This window comes from Procambarus clarkii, chromosome 31 (genome assembly GCF_040958095.1).
Source record: "Procambarus clarkii isolate CNS0578487 chromosome 31, FALCON_Pclarkii_2.0, whole genome shotgun sequence".
Lineage (NCBI taxonomy): Eukaryota > Metazoa > Arthropoda > Malacostraca > Decapoda > Cambaridae > Procambarus > Procambarus clarkii.
This window is the reverse complement of record NC_091180.1, coordinates 7,051,617-7,075,672: the sequence shown is the minus strand read 5'-3', so window position 1 is coordinate 7,075,672 and position 24,056 is coordinate 7,051,617. Positions and strand designations below refer to the sequence as shown.

General features: G+C 42.1%; 1 protein-coding gene across 1 annotated transcript in view; it reads left to right on the top strand.

The window, feature by feature from the left end:
* Window positions 1-24,056, top strand: part of LOC123749652 (sentrin-specific protease 1) — a gene marked incomplete in the record, with an annotated part of 209,597 nt that overhangs the window by 75,424 nt on the left and 110,117 nt on the right. The window contains 1 exon segment of the mRNA XM_069334326.1: window positions 11,376-11,494. Coding sequence (XP_069190427.1) covers window positions 11,376-11,494 — 119 coding nt within the window.

The following is a 24,056-nucleotide window of genomic DNA, read 5'->3' as shown; positions in this document are numbered from 1 at the left end:
ATTTACAGACTGCCCAAACGTCTCAAGTGTCATGTATGCGCACGGTCCGGTAAAAGGAAGGACACGAACATAGGATGCAAGACCTGTGGTGTTGCACTCTGTGTTATTCCCTGCTACACCAATTGCCACCGGAAACAGGTGTATTGGGTGGTGAAGAAGTAACCACCCGCAACAGCTTCACTCCACCTACAAACCATCTGTTGAGCAACTTCAGGAATGAAGAACCTGAAGAAGGTGGAGTGAAGAACAAATGCTCAACTTACTGTTCCACAACCAGCCTTCCCTTGGTAAGTACACCTATTTGGTCCAAGTTTGTGTAGTATAATTTAGCTCATAGAACATTCTATTGCGAAAACATTGCCACAAAAATGAATGACATACATACAATAATAATATCAGAACAGTGAAATAAGTATAAACTTTCAAAGCAACGTTTCGCGCATGTGTCGTCCGGTCACCGTTACCGGGTAACAGTGCGCCCACTTCCCACACTCTTGCGGGTGGGCCGGGACCATTATTCTACGATTATATTCATATCACCGTGTTGGGAATTTTATTGGGAGTCCATTGATACCAAAATTAAGGCTGTAGGACAATTGTAGAGGTGATAATAATCCCAAGAGTAAAAACAGTTTGTTGCTGTTGGGCACTCACGGCGACTCATCTTCGTAGTTATTTATTTCATGCTGGTATCTCTATAGCTTTCGTGACTTTTTTTACTGATGTTCTTCTAGAGAATTTTATTGCGAACACGTTGGTACCAAAATGAAATATGTAGCATGAAAACTAAGGTCAGAAAAGTAAAAAGAGTATACACATTTTTGTTTTTACGCTTAAGCGATAAAAACGCCGCGCGCACATACGGTTGGCTGAGTGACCTTCGCCGAGAGCGCGAAAGTGTTAAAGAACTTTTGAACTGTTTGTATTTATAGTTTACTGTTTTGCTTTAGATAACAATTCTGTTTTGCAGTAAGTGATTAATGACAGGCAACTTTACCCTTGATCAGAGACATAGAAGACTAAAGATAATATGTATAACAGATTGAAAGTCGGTACTATATGTTCGTGAATGGCAGAAAATGTGGTGGCAGGAGTGAAGGTGTCTGTATCCTTACCACTTGTGTAAAGCAGTATATCCTCACCACGTGTGTATAGCAATATATCCTCACCACGTGTGTATAGCAATATATCCTCACCATGTGTGTAAAGCAAAGGTATGCAGCATTTCCTAAAATACTGTACTGGTGCCAAATTACCTGGGATATACAGTGGTACCTCGGAACACGAGTGTCCCTGTATGCGAGTTTTTCGGAATATGAGCCGGATTTCCTCGGAAAATGTGTCTCGGAAGGCGAGGGTTACCTCGGAACGCGAGTTTGTTGATACGCGTTCAGGCCGACCTAACGCGTGGTGGTACGGCGATCGTCGCCCCTCCGCCCCTCAGTTTACCATTGTCTCCCGCCCAGTGACTATCCCTCCTGAATTCTTCACAAGGATTTACAGTTCAGTTTTATGTCGTTTTTTTGGCCATTTGAGCATAAAAGTTGTTATTATATATCTCGCCATGGGTCTCAAGAAAGCCATTGATAAGGTTCAACCTAAGAAAATAGCTGTGAGTAGAGGCAGTAGAGGATGTCCCTTCTTGATTAAGAAAATGTGTGAAGTATGGGAAGAACTGCAAAGTTCTGTTGAAAAAACTCGCCCAGATAAAGCTGTAGCAGGCCGTTGCATTGACCTTTTAAATGACAATGTGATGTCTTACTACAGACAAGTGTTAAAATGTAGGGAAAAACAAGTGTCTTTAGACAGATTCTTAGTAAGACTAACAAGTCCTAGTGGTATGCAGGCAAAATGTGCCAGTGTGTGCTCACCAGTGAAGTCCTCACTGCCTGATATGATAATGGAAGGGGACTCCCTTTCCAAACAGTAACTCCTCTCCTTCCCCCTCCTCACCATCTTCCATACGCCTACAGCATTCAACAGCAAGGTAAGTAATAGCTTGAACATAGTTTTGTAGGTTTATTTAGATGAATTAGGTATACAAATTTAGTTTGATGTGGGGTTTTTGGGGTAGTCAGGAATGGATTAATTCATTTCCCATTATTTCTTATGGGGAAATTAGCTTCGGAATACGAGCCGTCTCCAGGAACGGATTAAACTCTTAAACCGAGGTACCCCTGTATGTGTACCTCTAAGGACCAAGAAGTATATGTACCCCAGGTTCAGAACCCCCTAGTGTAAAGGAATCTAGCTATAGGCTTTGAGCATATTGCTGGCCTGCTTGTGTAGTACTGTTGATTAAGTCTTATAATGAAAGGATGTATCTTTTCCCTTCCTACCTTCTTCATATAAGATATATATCATGAATTCATAGCTTGTTTAGTATCATAGCCCTCCATGGGCCTTGTTGCTGCATTGCTGGCCTCCCTTTCGGAGTTTTCAGGATCAGTGCCTTGGCGCCTTCCTGAGCCCTCGCTTGATGTGTTTACCGACGTGTTTTCTCTCGGCTGGAGCTTGGCGTCCAGTGCTCACCAGGCCAGCCAGGGATGGTTGGGGTCCATCTTTCGGTCAGGGTCACAGCGTGGTGCGGGTGTTTGCAATGGGTTGGCTGTAACTTCGGAGGGTTCGGGTCACTCAGGATTCGACCATCCGGCTCCATTCGGAGTGTTCTCTGGTGGTTCATTGTCTGAACCATGGGGGAGGGTTCCCTTCAGTCCTTGCCTCTTTGGGGTTGGTTGCTTTGAGTGACTCCTGCTAGTTCACAGGGTTTGGCTCTCCATGTAGTTCATATCCGGGGTGTGTTCAACGTTCTGGCAGACGGCCTGTCTCGGTTCATTCCCCTGTCATGGAATGGATGGTCAACGCCGATTCCTTCGGTTGCCTCTGCTGGACGTCCGGGCTCCCGGGGTTGAACCTCTTCGTGTCGGCGTGGTCGTGGCGCCCTTCCCTGATTGCGGAGGCTTCGCGGTGGATGCCCTTCGGCAGGACTGGTCGAGGTGGGGTTCCCTGAACCTTTCTCCTGGTCCGGCTGTTGCTTCGAATTCTGGCTCAGTTGGAGTCTTCCTTCGGGAGTGTAATCCTAGTGGCCACTTGGTGGCCGGCCCAACCTTGGTTTCAGGGCTGCTTGATTGGTGTCCACACCTGGGACTTGATCAGTGTCCATAATGATGTAATTTAAGAAGAAAGTTTTGGTGGTTGACAGTGTCAAAAGCCTTACGCAGGTCCACAAATAACCCAACAGGGAACTCATTTTTATCAAGAGCTGCATGAATCAAGTTAATCATACTAATAAGTGCATCGTTAGTGCATTTTTTGGGGTCTGAAGCCATATTGACAAGAGCTAAGCATATTGTGTTTGGCTAGATAAAAGTAAAGTTGCTTGTAGATTAGTTTTTCAAATATTTTTGACAAGTTTTGCAGGATTGATAAGATCTGAAGTTGTTGACATCAGTGAGATCACCACATTTGTGGATAGGGGTTACTCACACTTTTTTTTAGAACATCTGGAAAGGTTTGGAGTTCAAGTGACTTGTTGAAGAGCAATGCAATAGCAGGAGCTAAAGATCTGGAGGCTTTTTTGTAAATTAAAGTTGGTATCTCCTCAAGGGCACTAGACTTGATTTTAAGGGAAACGATTATCTCATTAACACTTTCGCGCTCTCCGCAAAGGTCACTCAGCCAACCGAATGTGCGCGCTGCGTTTTTATCGCTTAAGCGTAAAAACAAAAATGTGTATACTCTTTTTACTCTTCTGACCTTAGTTCTCATGCTACGTATTTCATTTTGGTACCAACGTGTTCGCAATAAAATTCTCTAGAAGAACATTAGTAAAATAAGTCACGAAACATATAGGGATACCAGCACCAAATAAATAACTACGTAGATGACTCGCCGTGAGCGCCCATCAGCAACAAAATGTTTTTACTCTTGGGATTGTAATCACCTCCACACTTGCTCTACAGCGTTAATTTTGGTATCAATGGACTCGCAATGAAATTCCCAACACGGTGATATGAATATAAGCGTAGAATAATGATGCAGCCCGCCCGCAAGAGTGTGGGAAGTGGTGAAATTGTTACCCGGTATCGGTGACGGGACGACGCACGGCGCTTTGAAAGTTTATACTTATTTCACTCTCATGACATTAATTTTCTATGTACGTCATTCATTTTTATGTCAATGTGTTTGCAATAGAATGTTCTATGTGCCCATAGGTAAAAAATATCAACAAAGCGTAAGTTAGAATAGCGACAAATATAAAACAACGCCGGAACATATCAGTGAGCGTCAAACACACACGAAATATTTTTACTTTTGTTATGTTTGTCAAGATTATACTTGTTGCACACAGTTATTTTTGGTTGTATATTGATCGGAATAAAATTCCCTAAACAGACATATGCATATAATACATGATATGGGGGAAGAATTACCAGTATAAACGGCTAAAGTCACCCACCTGCAACCCGTTTGGGACAAAATACCATTTGATCGAAGTTATCCACACCTTTCATGAACTTATTGTACCATGCAGCCTAGTGGTGAGAAAGAGAGCCTCATAGCGCGCAGTTTGAAACAAACCCAAAGTAAATCGGATAAAAATTGAATTTTCTACAAATATTTTAAAAGTTGACATAACTTTATGTCCACTATGCGTTTACGTTAGACGAAACCGAACGCGCCGGCGCGTCCAGATAGCGCGAAAGTGTTAACATCAGTGCAATTTGCAGGCGTTAGGTACAGAGACAGGATAGTTATCTGTAAGATAGTCCTGAACATCAGTACTGGAAGATGGAATATCATTTGCAAGGGATGACCCAATGGAAGAGAAGAACCTATTGAACTCAATAGCAGTATCAGAGGCTGTAAGCTGACCATCTTTATTGGACAGGAGTATTGGTTTGTTATTTAAAATCTTCTTTGATCCCAATATTTGTGAAATTGGGCTCCAAGTTTTCTTAATGTTGCCCTTTGTTTGGGTAAATTTATCTTCATAGTATTTAATTTTGGCTCTTCTAATTATTTTAGATGACGGTAGTAGATTTTCTTTGTTTTTTATTAGATTTTATTAGATTTTTAATGACGGTAGTAGGCCCAAAAGAAAACAAGTGAGAAGGGTTATTCAGTAAATTAAATTTTAATAATATTGTAAAAGGATAGACTGGGAGAAAATAAACAGGGAACTTAAAAACATTCAATGTGAAAAGTTCTAAGTAATAAAAATCCTACATAAGGAATAGAAAAACTTGACTTCTGAAGCACATGAAGTTTGTCTGAAACATTTTCTTTTGAGGAAAGCCAGAAAGATGTCCAACGTAGAAAGAGAAAGAAGACTACACCACAAAAGAAGAAAAAATTAACGGAAATGCTTAACCACTACACTGCGCAACCCACCTTGAGGCGATAGGTCGGTGTTGCGCAACGCACCTCAGGGCACGTGTAGGTATAGCGTACGATTCAAAACTGGCGCGTTGTGATGTGGGTACGAAATAGATGCCTGAGGCCTCCAGTGATCATCTGCCATTTTGAAAAAAAATCCAAGCATGCTCCAAGGCCCGGGAGACCTTCGGTTTCAAAGAAGCAACCATGTCTGACACATCGTCTACGAGCTCTTGGTCCACGGTCACCCGCCGTACCGCAAAACCACTCTCAGAGGAGAAAATAGAGGACATATTGTATGATGAACTACTTGTTGATGATTTAGACTACAGTCCAGAAAAAGACCTAACACAGGTCTGACACAAGTGATGGGGAGAATGAGGTGGACGATGTCGAGTGTGTGTGTACAGTACACGCACCTTGCACGTCCTCCCACGTCGCCCTGGGTCAACACCGCTAGAGTTACCATTACTATCTGTGTCACCTGACGTGAGTTTATTTGGTGATACTACATGTGATGAGTCATTTTCGGGCTTCAGTGACGACATAGCCTGAGATACAAGCAGTGTTGACGAACCGAGTGCAAGCGGCTAAGGTGTTACTAGGCAGGGTTTTGCTGCCCCAGCACCTCACCGAGGCAAGCATCAGTGTGTCATGCAGCCTGAGGACAATGACGAAAGTGAGCCCTGAACATCAGGTGTTCATGGTAGGCCAATACTACACAGAAGAGCCTCATCTCCTGGCATACCCATACAGTATGCAGCTCTAGCACAAGACGACGAAGCCGTGGTGTTGGGGCCCGTACTGGTGGTACTCGTGTTGGTGTTGGCCGTGGTGTTCGGGCCAAAACCAAAAATGTGGGTGTATTTTTGTGGCATGATTGTGAGAATTTTGTACCACAAATTTCAACATTTGATGATACCAATGTTAGTGTGACACCCTTATTCCCCTATACTGGTGATAATATATCTGAAATTGATTATTATAGGGCATATTTTGATCAGGAATTCATGGATCATCTCGTTGCAGAGACAAACGGATATGCTCAGGAACTCATTAACTGTGGAATTTTACCTGCCTCTCGATTGACACGTTGGAAAGACACGACTAATGAGGAAATGCATGTTTGTAGCGTTGTGCATGATGATGAGGCATTCAGAAAAATGCATATCCAGGATTATTGGAGCAAAGACAGCCCTGTTCCATCCTCCCGTGTTCAACATGTACATGTCACGTAATAGGTTCCTGCTGCTCCTCGGGTGCCTGCACTTTGAGAACAATGATAATGAAGACAGACACGACAGACTGTGGAAGGTGCAGAAGATATTTAGTGATATGAGAGGAAAGTTCCGTGACTATTTTGTACCAAGACAAACGTCATGATTGATGAATCACTAGTCCTCTTCAAGGGATGACTAGCGTTCAATCAGTATATTCCATCTAAGCTGTACAGGTTTGGACTCGAGTTTTTCATGCTGTGCGACTGTGAAATTGGTATTGCTATGGACATACTATATTCAGATACAGACGTTGACATACTAAGTCAACATCCACATGGGTTCTCAGGCAGTGTCGTGAAAACACTCATGGAACTGTTGCTGAACAAGGGGCATATACTGTTCACGGACAACAACTATACCAGTCCCTTGCTCACCAGATTCCTCTTTGACCACAACACTGGCGTATGTGGCACTGTCAAGGCCCACAGGGGGGAAATGCCAGTGTTTGGCATTGGAATTGCAGTGGGTGGTTGCTAGCTGCAAAAGTGTGAACAAATGTTATCAGTGCGCTGGAGGGACAGACGCGAGGTAAATATGTTGACAATTATTCACACCGGTGCCATGTTGGACCGTGGCAAAGTGAACTTTGCAACAAGGTTGCCAATATATAAACCTGATTGTGTTATTGACTGCAATGTAAATATGAGGATAGTTAATAAATGTGACATGATGGTTGGTGCCATCGAGTGCATGTGAAAATCTGTGAAGTGGACGAAGGAGTTCTTTTTTCACCTCATTGATGTTGCAGTGCTGAACTGTTTCAACATGTATCTCGTGAAATCTGACAAGAGACTCCCAATACGTACATTCAGTGTTGCTCTAGTGTCACAACTTCACTTGAAGTATGGAGTGGAGTGTTGCAATGCATGGGGTGCCAGCAACAATGCCTCATGCAGTTCCTGACAGACTCAGGAATAATGAACACCTTGCTGTACACAAGCTTAGTTATATGCCAGGCACAGGCACATGGGATAAGGGTAAACGTGCCTGCGTTGTTTGCAAGAACATGCAATATAGGGAACGCAAGCGAAGAGCCATCTGCACCAGGTGCGTTGAGCGCAAAGTTCTCCTATGCCCTGTTGACTGCTTCACTGATTATCTCACACTTGCGCAGTTCTAAGTGTGTTGATAGGGGATGTATATAGTGTGTGATAGTGTACAGTGTGTAAATAAGTTATAAATTTACATACTGTATTTGAACATGAAATATAGAAAATATAGTCAATGTTTGTGGACACATTTCTGATACATGTAACAGTGTCTTGGAACAGTACGGATGTTCTACTGCCTGAATATTGTAAACGTGTTCAATATACATAGGATTAGCTAGAAAAAAAAAATGAATGCATTTGTAATTGTGCAGAACAAATAAACAAAAATATATTTGTGGCAACTTGCGCTTGTTGAATCTTGCATGCGACTGCGTCCGGGAGTCTACGGCACAGGCGACCACCAAGCCGTGACGTCACACTATATTTTCCGGACACCACTGCTGCCAAAGTAAGTACATTTGTAAAAAATTTCAACATATATGTGATCAAGGAAGGGTATTTAATACTTTTGGAAGGACAAACAATTTTTTGCGAAGATTTTATTTTCGGCGCACCACGGGTTTGTTATATTTTAAGGCAGTGCAGTGGTTAAGCAGACACTTAACCATACAAAGAAGGAATAATTTAAACGGGGAGATTGAACAAATCAAACAGAGACGGAAGCATTCATATCAGATTAAAGAAGGCAACTAGAACAAAGTAATTCGAGAAATAAAGAAGAACCCAAAGTATTTCTTCACATTTGCAAAATTAAAAGCAAAAACCACTGCTAGTATTGGACCTATTCATACTAGTGAAGGTTCATACACTGAGGATGACAAAGAAATTAGTGAAATAAAAAAAAATATGAGGACATGTTTAGCACTCCAATAAACAGCATGAAAGTGGAAGATCTGGACAACTTCGTTTTGCGAATGTTAAATCTGATACATCTGATATGAGAATAAGGAAAAGCAGTGGTGCAAGGACTGTACCCTGAGGTACAGAGCTTTTAACTGTGCAAAAAAACCCACAGATTTGCCAATACAGTAGTAGGACAGCAGCATGTTAAGGGTTTGGGAATGATGTCTGACAACCTAACATTTAGGGGAGCATAACCTAGCAAATATTGCGTCAGCCAGAAAAATGATAGGATGGATTACGAGAACTTTCAAATCCAGGGATCCCATCACAATGATTGTATTCTTCAAATCACTTGTACTGTCCCATCTTGAGTACTGCTCAATACTAACTTTTCCCTTCATAGAGGAGAGATTACTGAATTAGAAGGAGTACAGAGAACATGTACGGTATACATAGACGCGATAAAACACCTAAATTATTGGAATCGTCTTTAACACTTTAACTGCGCAATGCGCCTGCAGGCCCACGTCTGGGGTATGCAAAGTGCCTCTGGGTATTTTTATTTTTAGCGTTCCATTCAAACCTCCCGCGGCTACATGGGGGTTCACATAGGCTTCCCCAGGGCTCTTGTAAACAGACGCCATCTTTAAAAAAATTGTGGGCCACATTCCCGGGTGTGAGAGCCTCAGTACTGAGTGAGCAACCAAGGCCGGCGCACACAGCATGAGCTCACAGCACTGCTGTTCAGCGTGTGACCACAGCATTGCCCAATAATGTCAAAATATATATGTAACTTGTATTATTTGGCAATGATAGTATTACAGGAGAGCCTGAGTGTGATAATGACTGTGTACAATGTTCAAATATCAGTGATTCAATGATGTTCACGATGTTCACAGCGCTAGCCACAGCATTATTTCGTCCATCTAGGAATCTTCAGATGACTTCCTAGGTTCCTTTACAAATTAAACTTTGGTCAGTTATTCATTTACAGGATTTAGTGACCTGTATTGTGATAACAGCAGGATTGTGGTGATAATTAGCACTGTGAGTAGAATTGTGGAATGAGGAATTGTGGTGAGGAGGGAGGGAGGGAGGGAGAGAATCGAGGTAACCTCACTGTGTGTGACAGCCACTCTTATTTTGCTCATCATACCAGCTTAGTGGTTTGCTGTGGTGAACACATATGTAGAAGGATATATACAATGTGTGTATATACCCATGTGCATATGTGTGTAGTATTATGTGAGGAGGAATTGTGGTGAGGGAACGTGGGAGAGAATCGAGGTAGCCTCACTATGTGTGTGGCAGCCACTCTTGTTTTGCTCACCATACTAGCTTAGTGGTTCGCTATGGTGAAGACATTTGTACATGTACATTTGTACATTTAAATTTGTACATTTGAAATGTTTTTTCACCCTGATGCCCATGTTATCTAGCAGTAAATAGGTAACTGGGAGATAGACAGCTGCTATGGGCCACTTCCTACGGGTGTGTAACAAAAAGGAGGACTGGTTGAGGACCTGGCCACGCGGATGCTAAGCGCCGAAATCATTTCAAGATAACCTCAAGAGAAGATAGCCTGCTCTCCATCCTCGTGCCCATGATGTTTGGATGTTTGCTGCTTTGGCTGCTGTCTTCGGCGGCAGATCTTGGGCTGTTATTCGGGAACGACGATTTTGGAACATATAGGATCCTGGCCGCCCGATATTTGGTTCACATTCCTGGTCCTGGGCATTCGTGTGTTACTTTGGGTTGCAGGTTGCAGCCAGTTATCTCGCTTTCAATTTGAGGAGTGTGTGGCGGCTGCCTCCCGGGTGTGTGTCCCTCTTTTACTTATCCTTGGTTATGTAGCTCCAGGGAGCTGAAGGGGCTCTCCACAGAAAACCAGCGTTGAATGTAATGAAACCTCATTTTCTGGGTAAGGCCCGGAGGCTCCCTGGCACCCTCCCTCCCTCCAGTCGGCTGTTTTTGTGTTGTTTTGGTGCTTAGCCTCCGAACTGGAGTTGCTGGGTTGCCGGGGTGGGGTGGGGGGGGGGACTAGATGCACGGACAAGCGACATGACAGCGTGGTGTGCTATTTGCTTGTTTCGTTGGAAATTGTGGGAGTTCAACCTCTCTGTTCGGCTTTCATGTGCACTTTTCTTACCTTGTGGAGTCTGTTTTTTTTATGCCTACCCCTCTGAGTTCCTAACCCTGGTTGATGGCAAATAAGGTAAATCCCCAACTAAGGTTTTTTTTTCCAGGGCCATTGCTCCCGGCACCTTTCTGAGGGGGGCCAGGTTCTGGCTAGTGGTCCCCATTAGGCAGAACTCCATTGACTGAAGCCTTGGTCTAATGTATCGCATATTAGCTCGATAGCTCCAGGGAGTCTATGGGGCTCGCCCAGAAAATGGCGTTTCATTACATTCGTCGCTTTTTTTTTTTCATACCAAAGTAGAGAGCACAGTACTGTAATTGGAATTGTAACTGTTTAATATCATGCTGCTTTCTGTTAACCATCGGAAGACCTTGTTGATATCTGATTACAAAAAATTATCTTTCTCCAAAGCAGCTTACATTCTATGGGTTGTGTTCGTGTCTGTCTTGCATACAGATGAGTAACAGTGACAGTACTTGGATCATACCAATGAAAAATATGAAGGAAATTTGAATTTACGATAATTGGTTATAATATTGTTTTCAAGGATTGCTTTGCCTTGAATGCAGAAATTAACATTCTGTATTAGCTAAAGTTAAGTGACTTGTGCAAATTAGACATACTTAAATCCTGTTAAATTACAATTCTTGAACATTAACATACTATCATTTGTTTTTCTAGACAATCGACTTTACAAGATATTCCGTGAAGGCTTCTCTGGGGTTTGCTCATTGGCATCGAATTTCACTTTGCGATCCAACAGTGAGCTGGTCATGGTGGACACATCACCATCCAAAAATGTAAGCTTTTTACCTCTTTGTTTATTTGTTTGTGTTAATTAATACAGCGATACTTTTGTATTAACAAATATTTTTTCCTCGTGATACAGAAATTGCTTACTTGCAGTACTGTAGAAATTCGCTTATCCGAAACTAATTTGCTAATCCGGAAAACGCCCTAATCCGGCCAAAATCGCCTCCGGTAAATGTTTTATCTCTATCCGGAAGACTGGAGATTTGTCCGAATACATATAGACAGGCAGAGAGTTTACGGTATATGCTGGCATATAAGTCAACATTTAACCCTTAAACTGCGCAGCGCGCCTGCAGGCTCACGTCTGGTTTGCGCAACGCGCCTCCGGGTATTTGTATTTTTCACATTCCATTCAAAACTCCCGCGGCTACATGGGGTTCACATCAGCTTCCTCAGGGCTCTTGTAAACAGACGCCATCTCTAAAAAAAAATCGTGGTCCACAATACCGGGTGTGGGAGCCTCAGTAGTGTGTGAGCAACCAAGGCTGACACTCGCAGCATGAGCGCACAGCACTGCTGTTCAGCGTGTGACCAAAGCATCGCCTAATAATGTCAAAATATATATATAACTTGTATTATTTAGCCATACTAGTGTTATAGAAGAGCCTGAGTGTGATAATGACTGGGTACAATGTTCAAATATCAGTGATTCAATGCTGTTCAATTTGTTCACAGCGCTAGCCACAGCACCACAGCATTATTTTGTCCATCTAGGAATCTTCAAATGATTTCTTAGGTTCCTTTTCAAAATAAACGTGTGGTCAATTATTCATTTACAGGAATTAGTGACCAGGATTGTGATAATAGCAGGATTGTGGTTATAATTAGCGTTGTGCGTAGTATTGTGGAAGGAGGAATTTTGGTGAGGGAGGGAGGGAGAGAATTGAGGTAGCCTCATTGTGTGTGTGTGGCTGCCACTCTTGTTTTGCTCACCATATTAGCTTAGTGGTTCGCTATGGGCAACACATATGTACATGGGTATATATAGTGTGTGTATATAGTGTAAGAACAGCAACAGGAGAATGTTGAGAGGAGCTATTTTGGTAAGGGAGGTGACGTAATCGTAGCGTCGTCTGCTGTCGGCTGTGTGATTTTTCATGCAGTGTACGGTGGCCACTGTACTGTTTGGACACAATACCGGCTTACTTGCATAGTTCTGGTAAATAAAACATGTAGATAGGTAAATAGAACATGTGTAATAAGAACTATAACAGTATGGTGGGAGGAGCAATGTTGGCGAGTAAGATGTTGGAGTGAGGGAGACTGGCTGGGTGTGGCTGCTCTCACTCGAGGTGTTCTGAATGTGTTGATGGTGAATGTATGTAGAGTGTGACAGTGTATAGTGTGTAAATAGATTGTATATATACATAAATTAGCATGATACATAGTAAATATGTGCTGCATATGTGTACACAAGTGTCATGCACGTAACACAGTGTCTTCGGACAGTACGGATGTTTTACTGCCATAATATAGTGTACGTGTTCACTATACATAGGATTAACACGTAAAAACAAATAAAATGTATTTGGAACTGCGAAAAAAATGAACGAAAATATATTCACGGCAACTCGCGCGCCCCACCCCGAGCGCCCTACTGGCCCCGGGAGCGTACGTCACAGGCGAACAGGGAATGATGATGTCACGCCCCAACTTACGGACCCCATAGCAGCCAAAGTAAGTACAATTTCAATTTTTTTTCTACATACCCATACTGAGGGAAGGGTTTCTGACACTTTAACCCTTAAAGTGCGCATCACTTCATATGAAGTGTAAATCGTTTTACCAGTCAACTGCGCTTCACTTCATATGAAGTGTATGGGTACCGCGCACGATTTGAATGGCCCGCGGTGTAGCTGGGGGTCCCATACGCTGCCCAGGAGCTCTAGTAAACAGCGGCCATTTTGAAAAAATATCCCGCTCACGATCCGAAGGCATGGGAGGCCTCAGTTTAGCGAGAGTCACCATGGCGAGCGCACGGTCAAACGCCTCACGGGCACGCACCACTCAGTCCCTCACCCCAGAGCAAATAGCCCACGAATAAATTCTCTGAAGGTGAAGAAAGTGTGTTTGACGATTCAGACAACGATGAGGATTATACACAGTTGTTGGGTGATAGTAGCAGCAGCAGTGAAAGTGAGAATGACCGCCATGCCATGGCGAGGCCTATACGCTCACCGATGCCTCCTCGCCCAGTTTCTACCCCAATTCTACCACGACCTCACAGTTCCTGTGGATATTTTCTGTTTGAGGGTGACGAGTCAGAGGGAGGTGACTCCTTTTCTGGGTTTAGTGACTCAGATCAAAGTTTTATTGAGCCTGTTTCTGGTACCAGTGGTGTAACTGGGCGAGAAATTGTCGCGTCAGCAGCATCTCGCCCGGCCAAGCGCCACCGCATGGCACCACATGAGGGACCAAGACCCTCGTGTTCACGTGCATCGACCTCACGTGCACCCACCTCACGTGCACTCACCTCACGTGCACCCACCTCATGTGCATGTAGCCGCCGTGCTTCTCGCAGACGGTATTCAGCTCCTGGTCGCCGGTATGCATCGCTTCCTCGCCGTCTTTCCTCTGGATTTCGCAGGACGCCTGGTGTACTTGAGTGGACTGATGGTGACGATTTTATTCCTAATATTCCTCACTTTGACGATAATGATGTAGGGATTACAAATCTTTTCCCTAATCAAGGTGAGGACATGGCTGAGATGGAATATTTTACAGCATTCTATGATGAACCACTCATGGAATACATTGTACACCAAACGAACCTGCATGCTGCTTACCTGATTGAGAGGGAAATCACAGAATTTTCACGACTGCAGCGTTGGAAAAATACCACAGTGGCGGAAATGTATGTGTTTTTGGCACTCTGTTTGTTGATGAAGCACTGTCACAAACATGCAATAAATGACTATTGGAGCAAGGACAAGACAATACCAACACCTTTATTCGGGAAATATATGTCACGAGACAGGTTTCAGATACTCCTCAGGTGTCTACATTTTGGAAGTGTTCAGGACCGAACACCTGATGATAGACTGTGGCGAGTGAGGCACTACATGAACGATGTTATTGGAAAATTCAGAGATTTTTACGTACCAGCACAGAAGCTGGTGGTTGATGAATCTCTCATACTTTTCAAGGGACGTGTTCCATTCAAACAGTACATTCCCTCAAAACGAAACCGATTTGGCCTGAAATTTTTTGTTCTTTGTGATTGTGAGACAGGATACGTGTTACACATGATTCTGTACTCGGCTAGTGATGTAAACATTCCCGGTAACGACGAACATGGATTCTCGGGGAGTGTAGTGAAGACCATCATCGCTCCGTGGATGAACAAGGGACACATTTTATACACAGATAATTACTATACAAGTCCCTTGCTAGCTCGGTTCTTGCTAGAAAATAGAACCGGATTGGTTGGTACAGTAAAGCCACAACGAAGGGAAATGCCTGTGTTTGACAACGACATTGCAGTTGGTGAGTGTCAGAGAAGGAAAAGTGATAACATTCTGTCAGTTCGGTGGAAAGACAAAAGAGAGGTGAACTTGTTGACAACAATTCATGATGGAACAATGGTGAACAGTGGGAAAGTGAGCCATAAAACAAACGCACCACTATATAAGCCAGACTGTGTTTTAGACTATAATATCAACATGCGGTTGATTGATAAATCAGACATGATGATTGGCACTGCAGAGTGTGTGCGGAAGACATGTAGGTGGACGAAAAAAGTGTTCTTCCATCTTGTGGACATGAGCATGCTGAACTGTTTCAACATGTACCTTGTGAGAACTGGACGTAAGCCCACTTTCCGTGACTTTGTATTTGATGCTGCAATACAGTTATTAGGAAAGTTTGCAAAAGATGTCCCAGGTATTCAGCGGCCCATCATAAACCCACTGTTGCAGCATGCTGGTACTCCACGCCTCGCTCACACTGAAGGCTTCCTAGCACACAAACTTAAGTATTTGCCACCTGGTGTGAAGCGTGCAATAGCCCAACGTGATTGCTTGGTGTGTAAAACAACGACACGTAGAGACAAGAACCGGAAGCTTGTGCAAACATGGTGTGAAACGTGTGGTATCCCATTATGTGCTGTCGACTGCTTCAATGACTACCACAGTCTAGAAATCTTCTAAGTGTGCTTCAAAGTGTGTATAGCGTGTGCGAGTGTGTAAATATGTAAACATATAAGCAGATAGCATGTGCGTGTGTGTAAATATATACAAATATAAGCAGAACATACAATATAATAGACTGTAATGACATATTATATTGCCGTAATTGAAAACATTTGTGTGCGCCTGTGTATACTCAAATATGCAACAATTTTTGATACAAAATATGTTCAAACAGTATTTGAAACACAATTAGTGAAAAAAAATTAGATAAAATGCGCTTAGACATTGTAAATAAATAGCGCGAAAATATATTTGTGGCAACTCTGGCTGTTTGAGGACCGCGCGCAACACCTCCCGGGCGTGTATTGCATGAGCGAACATGCAGATTGTGACGTCATCACCGTCCTTCTCGGCTCTATTGCAACAAAAGTAAGTACAATAGAATTTTTTTTTATTTTTCCCGTGATCAGTGAACAGAACTTAACAGATTAGCAAAAAAAAAAATTTTTTTTTTTTTCAAAATGACATGCGCCTGTGTGGATGGAAGGATATTAGACCCCGAGCATGTTAAGGGTTAAAAAGAAAAAAGAATTTTTTCCAGAGAATTTATTTCCTGCGCACTGCGGGGATGTCATATTTGAAGGCAACGCAGTTAAGGGGTTAAAGTTTAAAAAAATCTCAAACCAAGGGTCGACTTGCTACTGAATATAAAATGTGAACCTTTACCACTGAGAGATAAAAAAATTCGACGGGCCTAACGAAACGAAACAACGGGCCTAACACTCGTTTTACACCAACACCAGTAGAGTCAGGTTTTGGCAGGTAAGCTGGAAGGCTTCAGGCAAGCAGAGAGTCTGGAGTGGGTATGGGTATGATGGGGTGTAGGTGTGGTGGGTCTTTGGATATTGTGGCGGAATGTATACCAGATACAAGTCTTTCTTGCATTAACCATAGCTAGGGGGAGGGTGGCGGTCAGGGAGGGTAGGGTCTCAGAAGGGTGGGAGGGTCGGAGGTGGCACAAGAATTGTTGAATAATATTTTTTTATTTTTACCATGGAGAGCTAGTTATGAATATTAAATAACACACCACAACATAATATTAAGGTGCATATTATGTTGTCGTCATCTTGCAGCACAACCCCCACGTGCTGTCCTCATGGGAGTGAGTTGGGAAGGGGGCGAACAGGAAAAAAAAATGTGTGTGATCTCTGTCTGTCCAGTGTTGTGTCTTGTCTAGCAGTTTGTACTCACCTAGTTGTGCTTGCAGGGGGGTTGAACTCTAACTCTGAGCACAGACTGTGCCAACGTCTGTAATTACCTAAGTGTAATTACCTAAGTGTAGTTACAGGATGAGAGCTACGCTCGTGGTGTCCCGTCTTCCCAGCACTCTTTGTCATATAACGCTTTGAAACTACTGACGGTCTTGGCCTCCACCACCTTCTCACTTAACTTGTTCCAACCGTCTACCACTCTATTTGCGAAGGTGAATTTTCTTATATTTCTTCGGCATCTGTGTTTAGCTAGTTTAAATCTATGGCCTCTTGTTCTTGAAGTTCCAGGTCTCAGGAAGTCTTCCCTGTCGATTTTATCAATTCCTGTTACTATTTTGTACGTAGTGATCATATCACCTCTTTTTCTTCTGTCTTCTAGTTTTGGCATATTTAATGCTTCTAACCTCTCCTCGTAGCTCTTGCCCTTCAGTTCTGGGAGCCACTTAGTAGCATGTCTTTGCACCTTTTCCAGTTTGTTGATGTGCTTCTTAAGATATAGGCACCACACAACAGCTGCATATTCTAGCTTTGGCCTAACAAAAGTCATGAACAATTTCTTTAGTATATCGCCATCCATGTATTTAAATGCAATTCTGAAGTTAGAAAGCATTGCATAGGCTCCTTGCACAATATTCTTAATGTGGTCCTCAGGTGATAGTTTTCTATCTAGAACCACTCCTAGATCTCTTTCTTTATCAGAATTCTTTAAAGATTTCTCACATAATATATAGGTTGTGTGGGGTCTATGTTCTCCTATTCCACATTCCATAACATGACATTTATTAACATTAAATTCCATTTGCCAAGTGGTGCTCCATATACTTATTTTGTCCAGGTCTTCTTGAAGGGCATGACAATCATCTAAATTTCTTATCCTTCCTATTATCTTAGCATCATCAGCAAACATGTTCATATAATTCTGTATACCAACTGGTAGATCATTTATGTACACAATAAACATCACTGGTGCAAGAACTGAACCCTGTGGTACTCCACTTGTGACATTTCTCCATTCCGATACATTGCCTCTGATTACTGCCCTCATTTTTCTATCAGTCAGAAAATTTTTCATCCATGATAGAAGCTTACCTGTCACCCCTCCAATATTTTCCAGTTTCCAGAACAACCTCTTATGTGGAACTCTGTCGAAAGCCTTTTTTAGGTCCAGATAGATGCAGTCAACCCAGCCATCTCTTTCCTGTAATATCTCTGTGGCCCGATCATAGAAACAGTAAATTCGATACACAGGATCTTCCTGATCGAAAACCATACTGTCTGTCTGATATTATATCATTTCTCTCCAGGTGTTCTACCCATTTAGTTTTGATTAGCTTTTCCAATACTTTCACTATTACACTTGTCAATGATACAGGTCTATAATTGAGGGGGTCTTCCCTGCTGCCACTTTTGTAGATTGGAACTATGTTAGCCTGTTTCCACACGTCTGCTACGATTCCTGTACACAGGGATGCCTGAAAGATCAGGTGAAGTGGAATGCTGAGCTCAGATGCACATTCTCTCAGAACCCATGGTGAAACGCCATCTGGGCCAGCTGCTTTGTTCCTCCCGAGCTCCTTTAGCATATTTTCCACTTCATCTCTAGACACCTCTATCCGCTCTATGTTGTTCTCTGGAATTCTTATTGTGTCTGGTTCTCTGAAGATTTCATTTTGTACAAACACACTTTGGAACTTTTCATTTAATGTTTCACACATTTCCTTTTCATTTTCCGTGAATCTGTTTCCCATTTTCAACCTCTGGATATTATCCTTTACCTGCAATTTGTTGTTTATGAATTTGTAGAATAGGCCCGGTTCTGTTTTACATTTATCTGCTATCCCTTTTTCAAAATTTCTTTCTGCCTCTCTCCTTACTGCTGTATAATTGTTTCTCGCATCTTTGTATCACTGGTATGTTTGGGGGTTTGGCCTCTTCCTATACTGATTCCATTTTTGTGTCTTTTGGTCTCTTGCCCTCTCACAATTTCTGTCGAACCAATCCTGTTTTCTGGTCCTGCATCTCTGTTTTGGTATAAATTTTTTTGTGCCTTTATCATATATTTCACAAAACTTGCCATACATCTCATTCACTTCCTTGCCTAGCATCAAGTCTGTCCAATTATACTCACTAAAAAAATTTATAAGGTCACCATAATGTCCTCTCCTGAAGTCTGGTTTTTCAACTGCTTCAACCTCCTTATTTTCTTCCAGCTTATAACGCATTGCATACTTTATTCCCAAAAAGACATGGTCACTTTTACCCAAGGGAGGAAGGTACTGAATGTCAAATATCTCTTCCTCCTTCCTGGTAAATATCAAATCTAGCATGGAGGGAACGTCCCCTTCCCTCATCCTCGTAGCTTGTTTAACATGTTGATACAAGAATGTTTCCAGGATGAGGTCTACAAATTTACAGGTCCAAAGATCTTCTGTTTTAGCTTCATATGCTTCCCAGTCTATGGATTTCAAGTTGAAGTCACCGACTATCAACAGTCGTGATCTATCGTTATCCGCTCTCGCTATAATCTCTCTCATTATTGTTATAAGACCTTCACGTTTACTATCTAGCTCCTCCTTTGACCATGTGCTGCTTGGCGGTGGACTATATGCATTTATCATCATTAGTTTATCATCCTCATAGCAGATCTCTAGTGCTATTATGTCAACTTCTTGTGGATTGGCAGTCATTATTTCCTTCACCTTTAGGTGTTCTTTTACCAGCACAGCAACGCCACCGCCTTTCCTAATTTTTCTGTCCCGTCTCCAAATTGAGTAGCCCCTTGGGAATATGACCTCATTTAAAATTACATCTTCAAGTTTTGTCTCCGTGAGTGCAACAATGTCTGGTGTCTGCAGCTGTATTACATCACATTGTTGCACTCACGGAGACAAAACTTGAAGATGTAATTTTAAATGAGGTCATATTCCCAAGGGGCTACTCAATTTGGAGACGGGACAGAAAAATTAGGAAAGGCGGTGGCGTTGCTGTGCTGGTAAAAGAACACCTAAAGGTGAAGGAAATAATGACTGCCAATCCACAAGAAGTTGACATAATAGCACTAGAGATCTGCTATGAGGATGATAAACTAATGATGATAAATGCATATAGTCCACCGCCAAGCAGCACATGGTCAAAGGAGGAGCTAGATAGTAAACGTGAAGGTCTTATAACAATAATGAGAGAGATTATAGCGAGAGCGGATAACGATAGATCACGACTGTTGATAGTCGGTGACTTCAACTTGAAATCTATAGACTGGGAAGCATATGAAGCTAAAACAGAAGATTTTTGGACCTGTAAATTTGTAGACCTCATCCTGGAAACATTCTTGTATCAACATGTTAAACAAGCTACGAGGATGAGGGAAGGGGACGTTCCCTCCATGCTAGATTTGATATTTACCAGGAAGGAGGAAGAGATATTTGACATTCAGTACCTTCCTCCCTTGGGTAAAAGTGACCATGTCTTTTTGGGAATAAAGTATGCAATGCGTTATAAGCTGGAAGAAAATAAGGAGGTTGAAGCAGTTGAAAAACCAGACTTCAGGAGAGGACATTATGGTGGCCTTAGAAATTTTTTTAGTGAGTATAATTGGACAGACTTGATGCTAGGCAAGGAAGTGAATGAGATGTATGGCAAGTTTTGTGAAATATATGATAAAGGTACAAAAAAATTTATACCAAAACAGAGATGCAGAACTAGGAAACAGGATTGGTTCAATAGAAATTGCGAGAGGGCTAGAGACCGAAAGACACAAAAATGGAATCAATACAGGAAGAGGCCGAACCCCCAAACATACCAGCGATACAAAGATGCGAGAAACAACTACACGGCAGTGAGGAGAGAGGCAGAAAGAAATTTTGAAAAAGGGATTGCGGACAAATGTAAAACAGAACCAGGTCTATTCTATAAATTCATAAACAACAAATTGCAGGTAAAGGATAATATTCAGAGGTTGAAAATGGGAAATAGATTCACGGAAGATGAAAAGGAAATGTGTGAAACACTAAACGAAAAGTTCCAAAGTGTGTTTGTACAAAATGAAATCTTTAGGGAACCAGATACAATAAGAATTCCAGAGAACAACATAGAACACATAGAGGTGTCTAGAGACGAAGTGGAAAAAATGCTCAAGGAGCTCGGTAAGAACAAAGCAGCTGGCCCAGATGGCGTTTCACCATGGGTTCTGAGAGAATGTGCATCTGAGCTCAGCATTCCACTTCACCTGATCTTTCAGGCATCCCTGTGTACAGGAATCGTAGCAGACGGGTGGAAACAGGCTAACATAGTTCCAATCTACAAAAGTGGCAGCAGGGAAGACCCCCTCAATTATAGACCTGTATCATTGACAAGTGTAATAGTGAAAGTATTGGAAAAACTAATCAAAACTAAATGGGTAGAACACCTAGAGAGAAATGATATAATATCAGACAGACAGTATGGTTTTCGATCTGGAAGATCCTGTGTATCGAATTTACTCAGTTTCTATGATCGAGCCACAGAGATATTACAGGAAAGAGATGGTTGGGTTGACTGCATCTATCTGGACCTAAAAAAGGCTTTCGACAGAGTTCCACATAAGAGGTTGTTCTGGAAACTGGAAAATATTGGAGGGGTGACAGGTAAGCTTCTATCATGGATGAAAAATTTTCTGACTGATAGAAAAATGAGGGCAGTAATCAGAGGCAATGTATCAGAATGGAGAAATGTCACAAGTGGAGTACCACAGGGTTCAGTTCTTGCACCAGTGATGTTTATTGTGTACATAAATGATCTACCAGTTGGTATACAGAATTATATGAACATGTTTGCTGATGATGCTAAGATAATAGGAAGGATAAGAAATTTAGATGACTGTCATGCCCTTCAAGAAGACCTGGACAAAATAAGTATATGGAGCACCACTTGGCAAATGGAATTTAATGTTAATAAATGTCATGTTATGGAATGTGGAATAGGAGAACATAGACCCCACACAACCTATATATTATGTGAGAAATCTTTAAAGAATTCTGATAAAGAAAGAGATCTAGGAGTGGTTCTAGATAGAAAACTATCACCTGAGGACCACATAAAGAATATTGTGCAAGGAGCCTATGCTATGCTTTCTAACTTCAGAATTGCATTTAAATACATGGATGGCGATATACTAAAGAAATTGTTCATGACTTTTGTTAGGCCAAAGCTAGAATATGCAGCTGTTGTGTGGTGCCCATATCTTAAGAAGCACATCAACAAACTGGAAAAGGTGCAAAGACATGCTACTAAGTGGCTCCCAGAACTGAAGGGCAAGAGCTACGAGGAGAGGTTAGAAGCATTAAATATGCCAAAACTAGAAGACAGAAGAAAAAGAGGTGATATGATCACTACATACAAAATAGTTACAGGAATTGATAAAATCGACAGGGAAGACTTCCTGAGACCTGGAATTTCAAGAACAAGAGGTCATAGATTTAAACTAGCTAAACACAGATGCCGAAGAAATATAAGAAAATTCACCTTCGCAAATAGAGTGGTAGACGGTTGGAACAAGTTAAGTGAGAAGGTGGTGGAGGCCAAGACCGTCAGTAGTTTCAAAGCGTTATATGACAAAGAGTGCTGGGAAGACGGGACACCACGAGCGTAGCTCTCATCCTGTAACTACACTTAGGTAATTACACTTAGGTAATTACTTAACTCCAGTATCTTCGATCTCACTCCATCTATGTTGGTGTATGCAATCTTCAGTCTGTGGCACAGACTTTGTGCAGCATGACAGCCTACCTTCCCAAAAGATTTGGGAAGGGGAGAATGGGAGCATAGATAGGGAGGAAAATTGGGTGATGACATGGGTTGGGAAAGTGATGGGTGGAGGGAAGGCAAAGGTAGGGTGGGGGTATATGCAGGTATAAGTAGGGTCACCCTGCCTGTAATTACCTAAGTGTAATTACCTAAGTGTAGTTACAGGATGAGAGCTACGCTTGTGGTGTCCCGTCTTCCCAGCACTCTTTGTCATATAACGCTTTGAAACTACTGACGGTCTTGGCCTCCACCACCTTCTCACTTAACTTGTTCCAACCGTCTACCACTCTATTTGCGAAGGTGAATTTTCTTATATTTCTTCGGCATCTGTGTTTAGCTAGTTTAAATCTATGACCTCTTGTTCTTGAAGTTCCAGGTCTCAGGAAGTCTTCCCTGTCGATTTTATCAATTCCTGTTACTATTTTGTACGTAGTGATCATATCACCTCTTTTTCTTCTGTCTTCTAGTTTTGGCATATTTAGCCGCTTCTAACCTCTCCTCGTAGCTCTTGCCCTTCAGTTCTGGGAGCCACTTAGTAGCATGTCTTTGCACCTTTTCCAGTTTGTTGATGTGCTTCTTAAGATATGGGCACCACACAACAGCTGCATATTCTAGCTTTGGCCTAACAAAAGTCATGAACAATTTCTTTAGTATATCGCCATCCATGTATTTAAATGCAATTCTGAAGTTAGAAAGCATTGCATAGGCTCCTTGCACAATATTCTTTATGTGGTCCTCAGGTGATAGTTTTCTATCTAGAACCACTCCTAGATCTCTTTCTTTATCAGAATTCTTTAAAGATTTCTCACATAATATATAGGTTGTGTGGGGTCTATGTTCTCCTATTCCACATTCCATAACATGACATTTATTAACATTAAATTCCATTTGCCAAGTGGTGCTCCATATACTTATTTTGTCCAGGTCTTCTTGAAGGGCATGACAATCATCTAAATTTCTTATCCTTCCTATTATCTTAGCATCATCAGCAAACATGTTCATATAATTCTGTATACCAACTGGTAGATCATTTATGTACACAATAAACATCACTGGTGCAAGAACTGAACCCTGTGGTACTCCACTTGTGACATTTCTCCATTCCGATACATTGCCTCTGATTACTGCCCTCATTTTTCTATCAGTCAGAAAATTTTTCATCCATGATAGAAGCTTACCTGTCACCCCTCCAATATTTTCCAGTTTCCAGAACAACCTCTTATGTGGAACTCTGTCGAAAGCCTTTTTTAGGTCCAGATAGATGCAGTCAACCCAGCCATCTCTTTCCTGTAATATCTCTGTGGCCCGATCATAGAAACTGAGTAAATTCGATACACAGGATCTTCCTGATCGAAAACCATACTGTC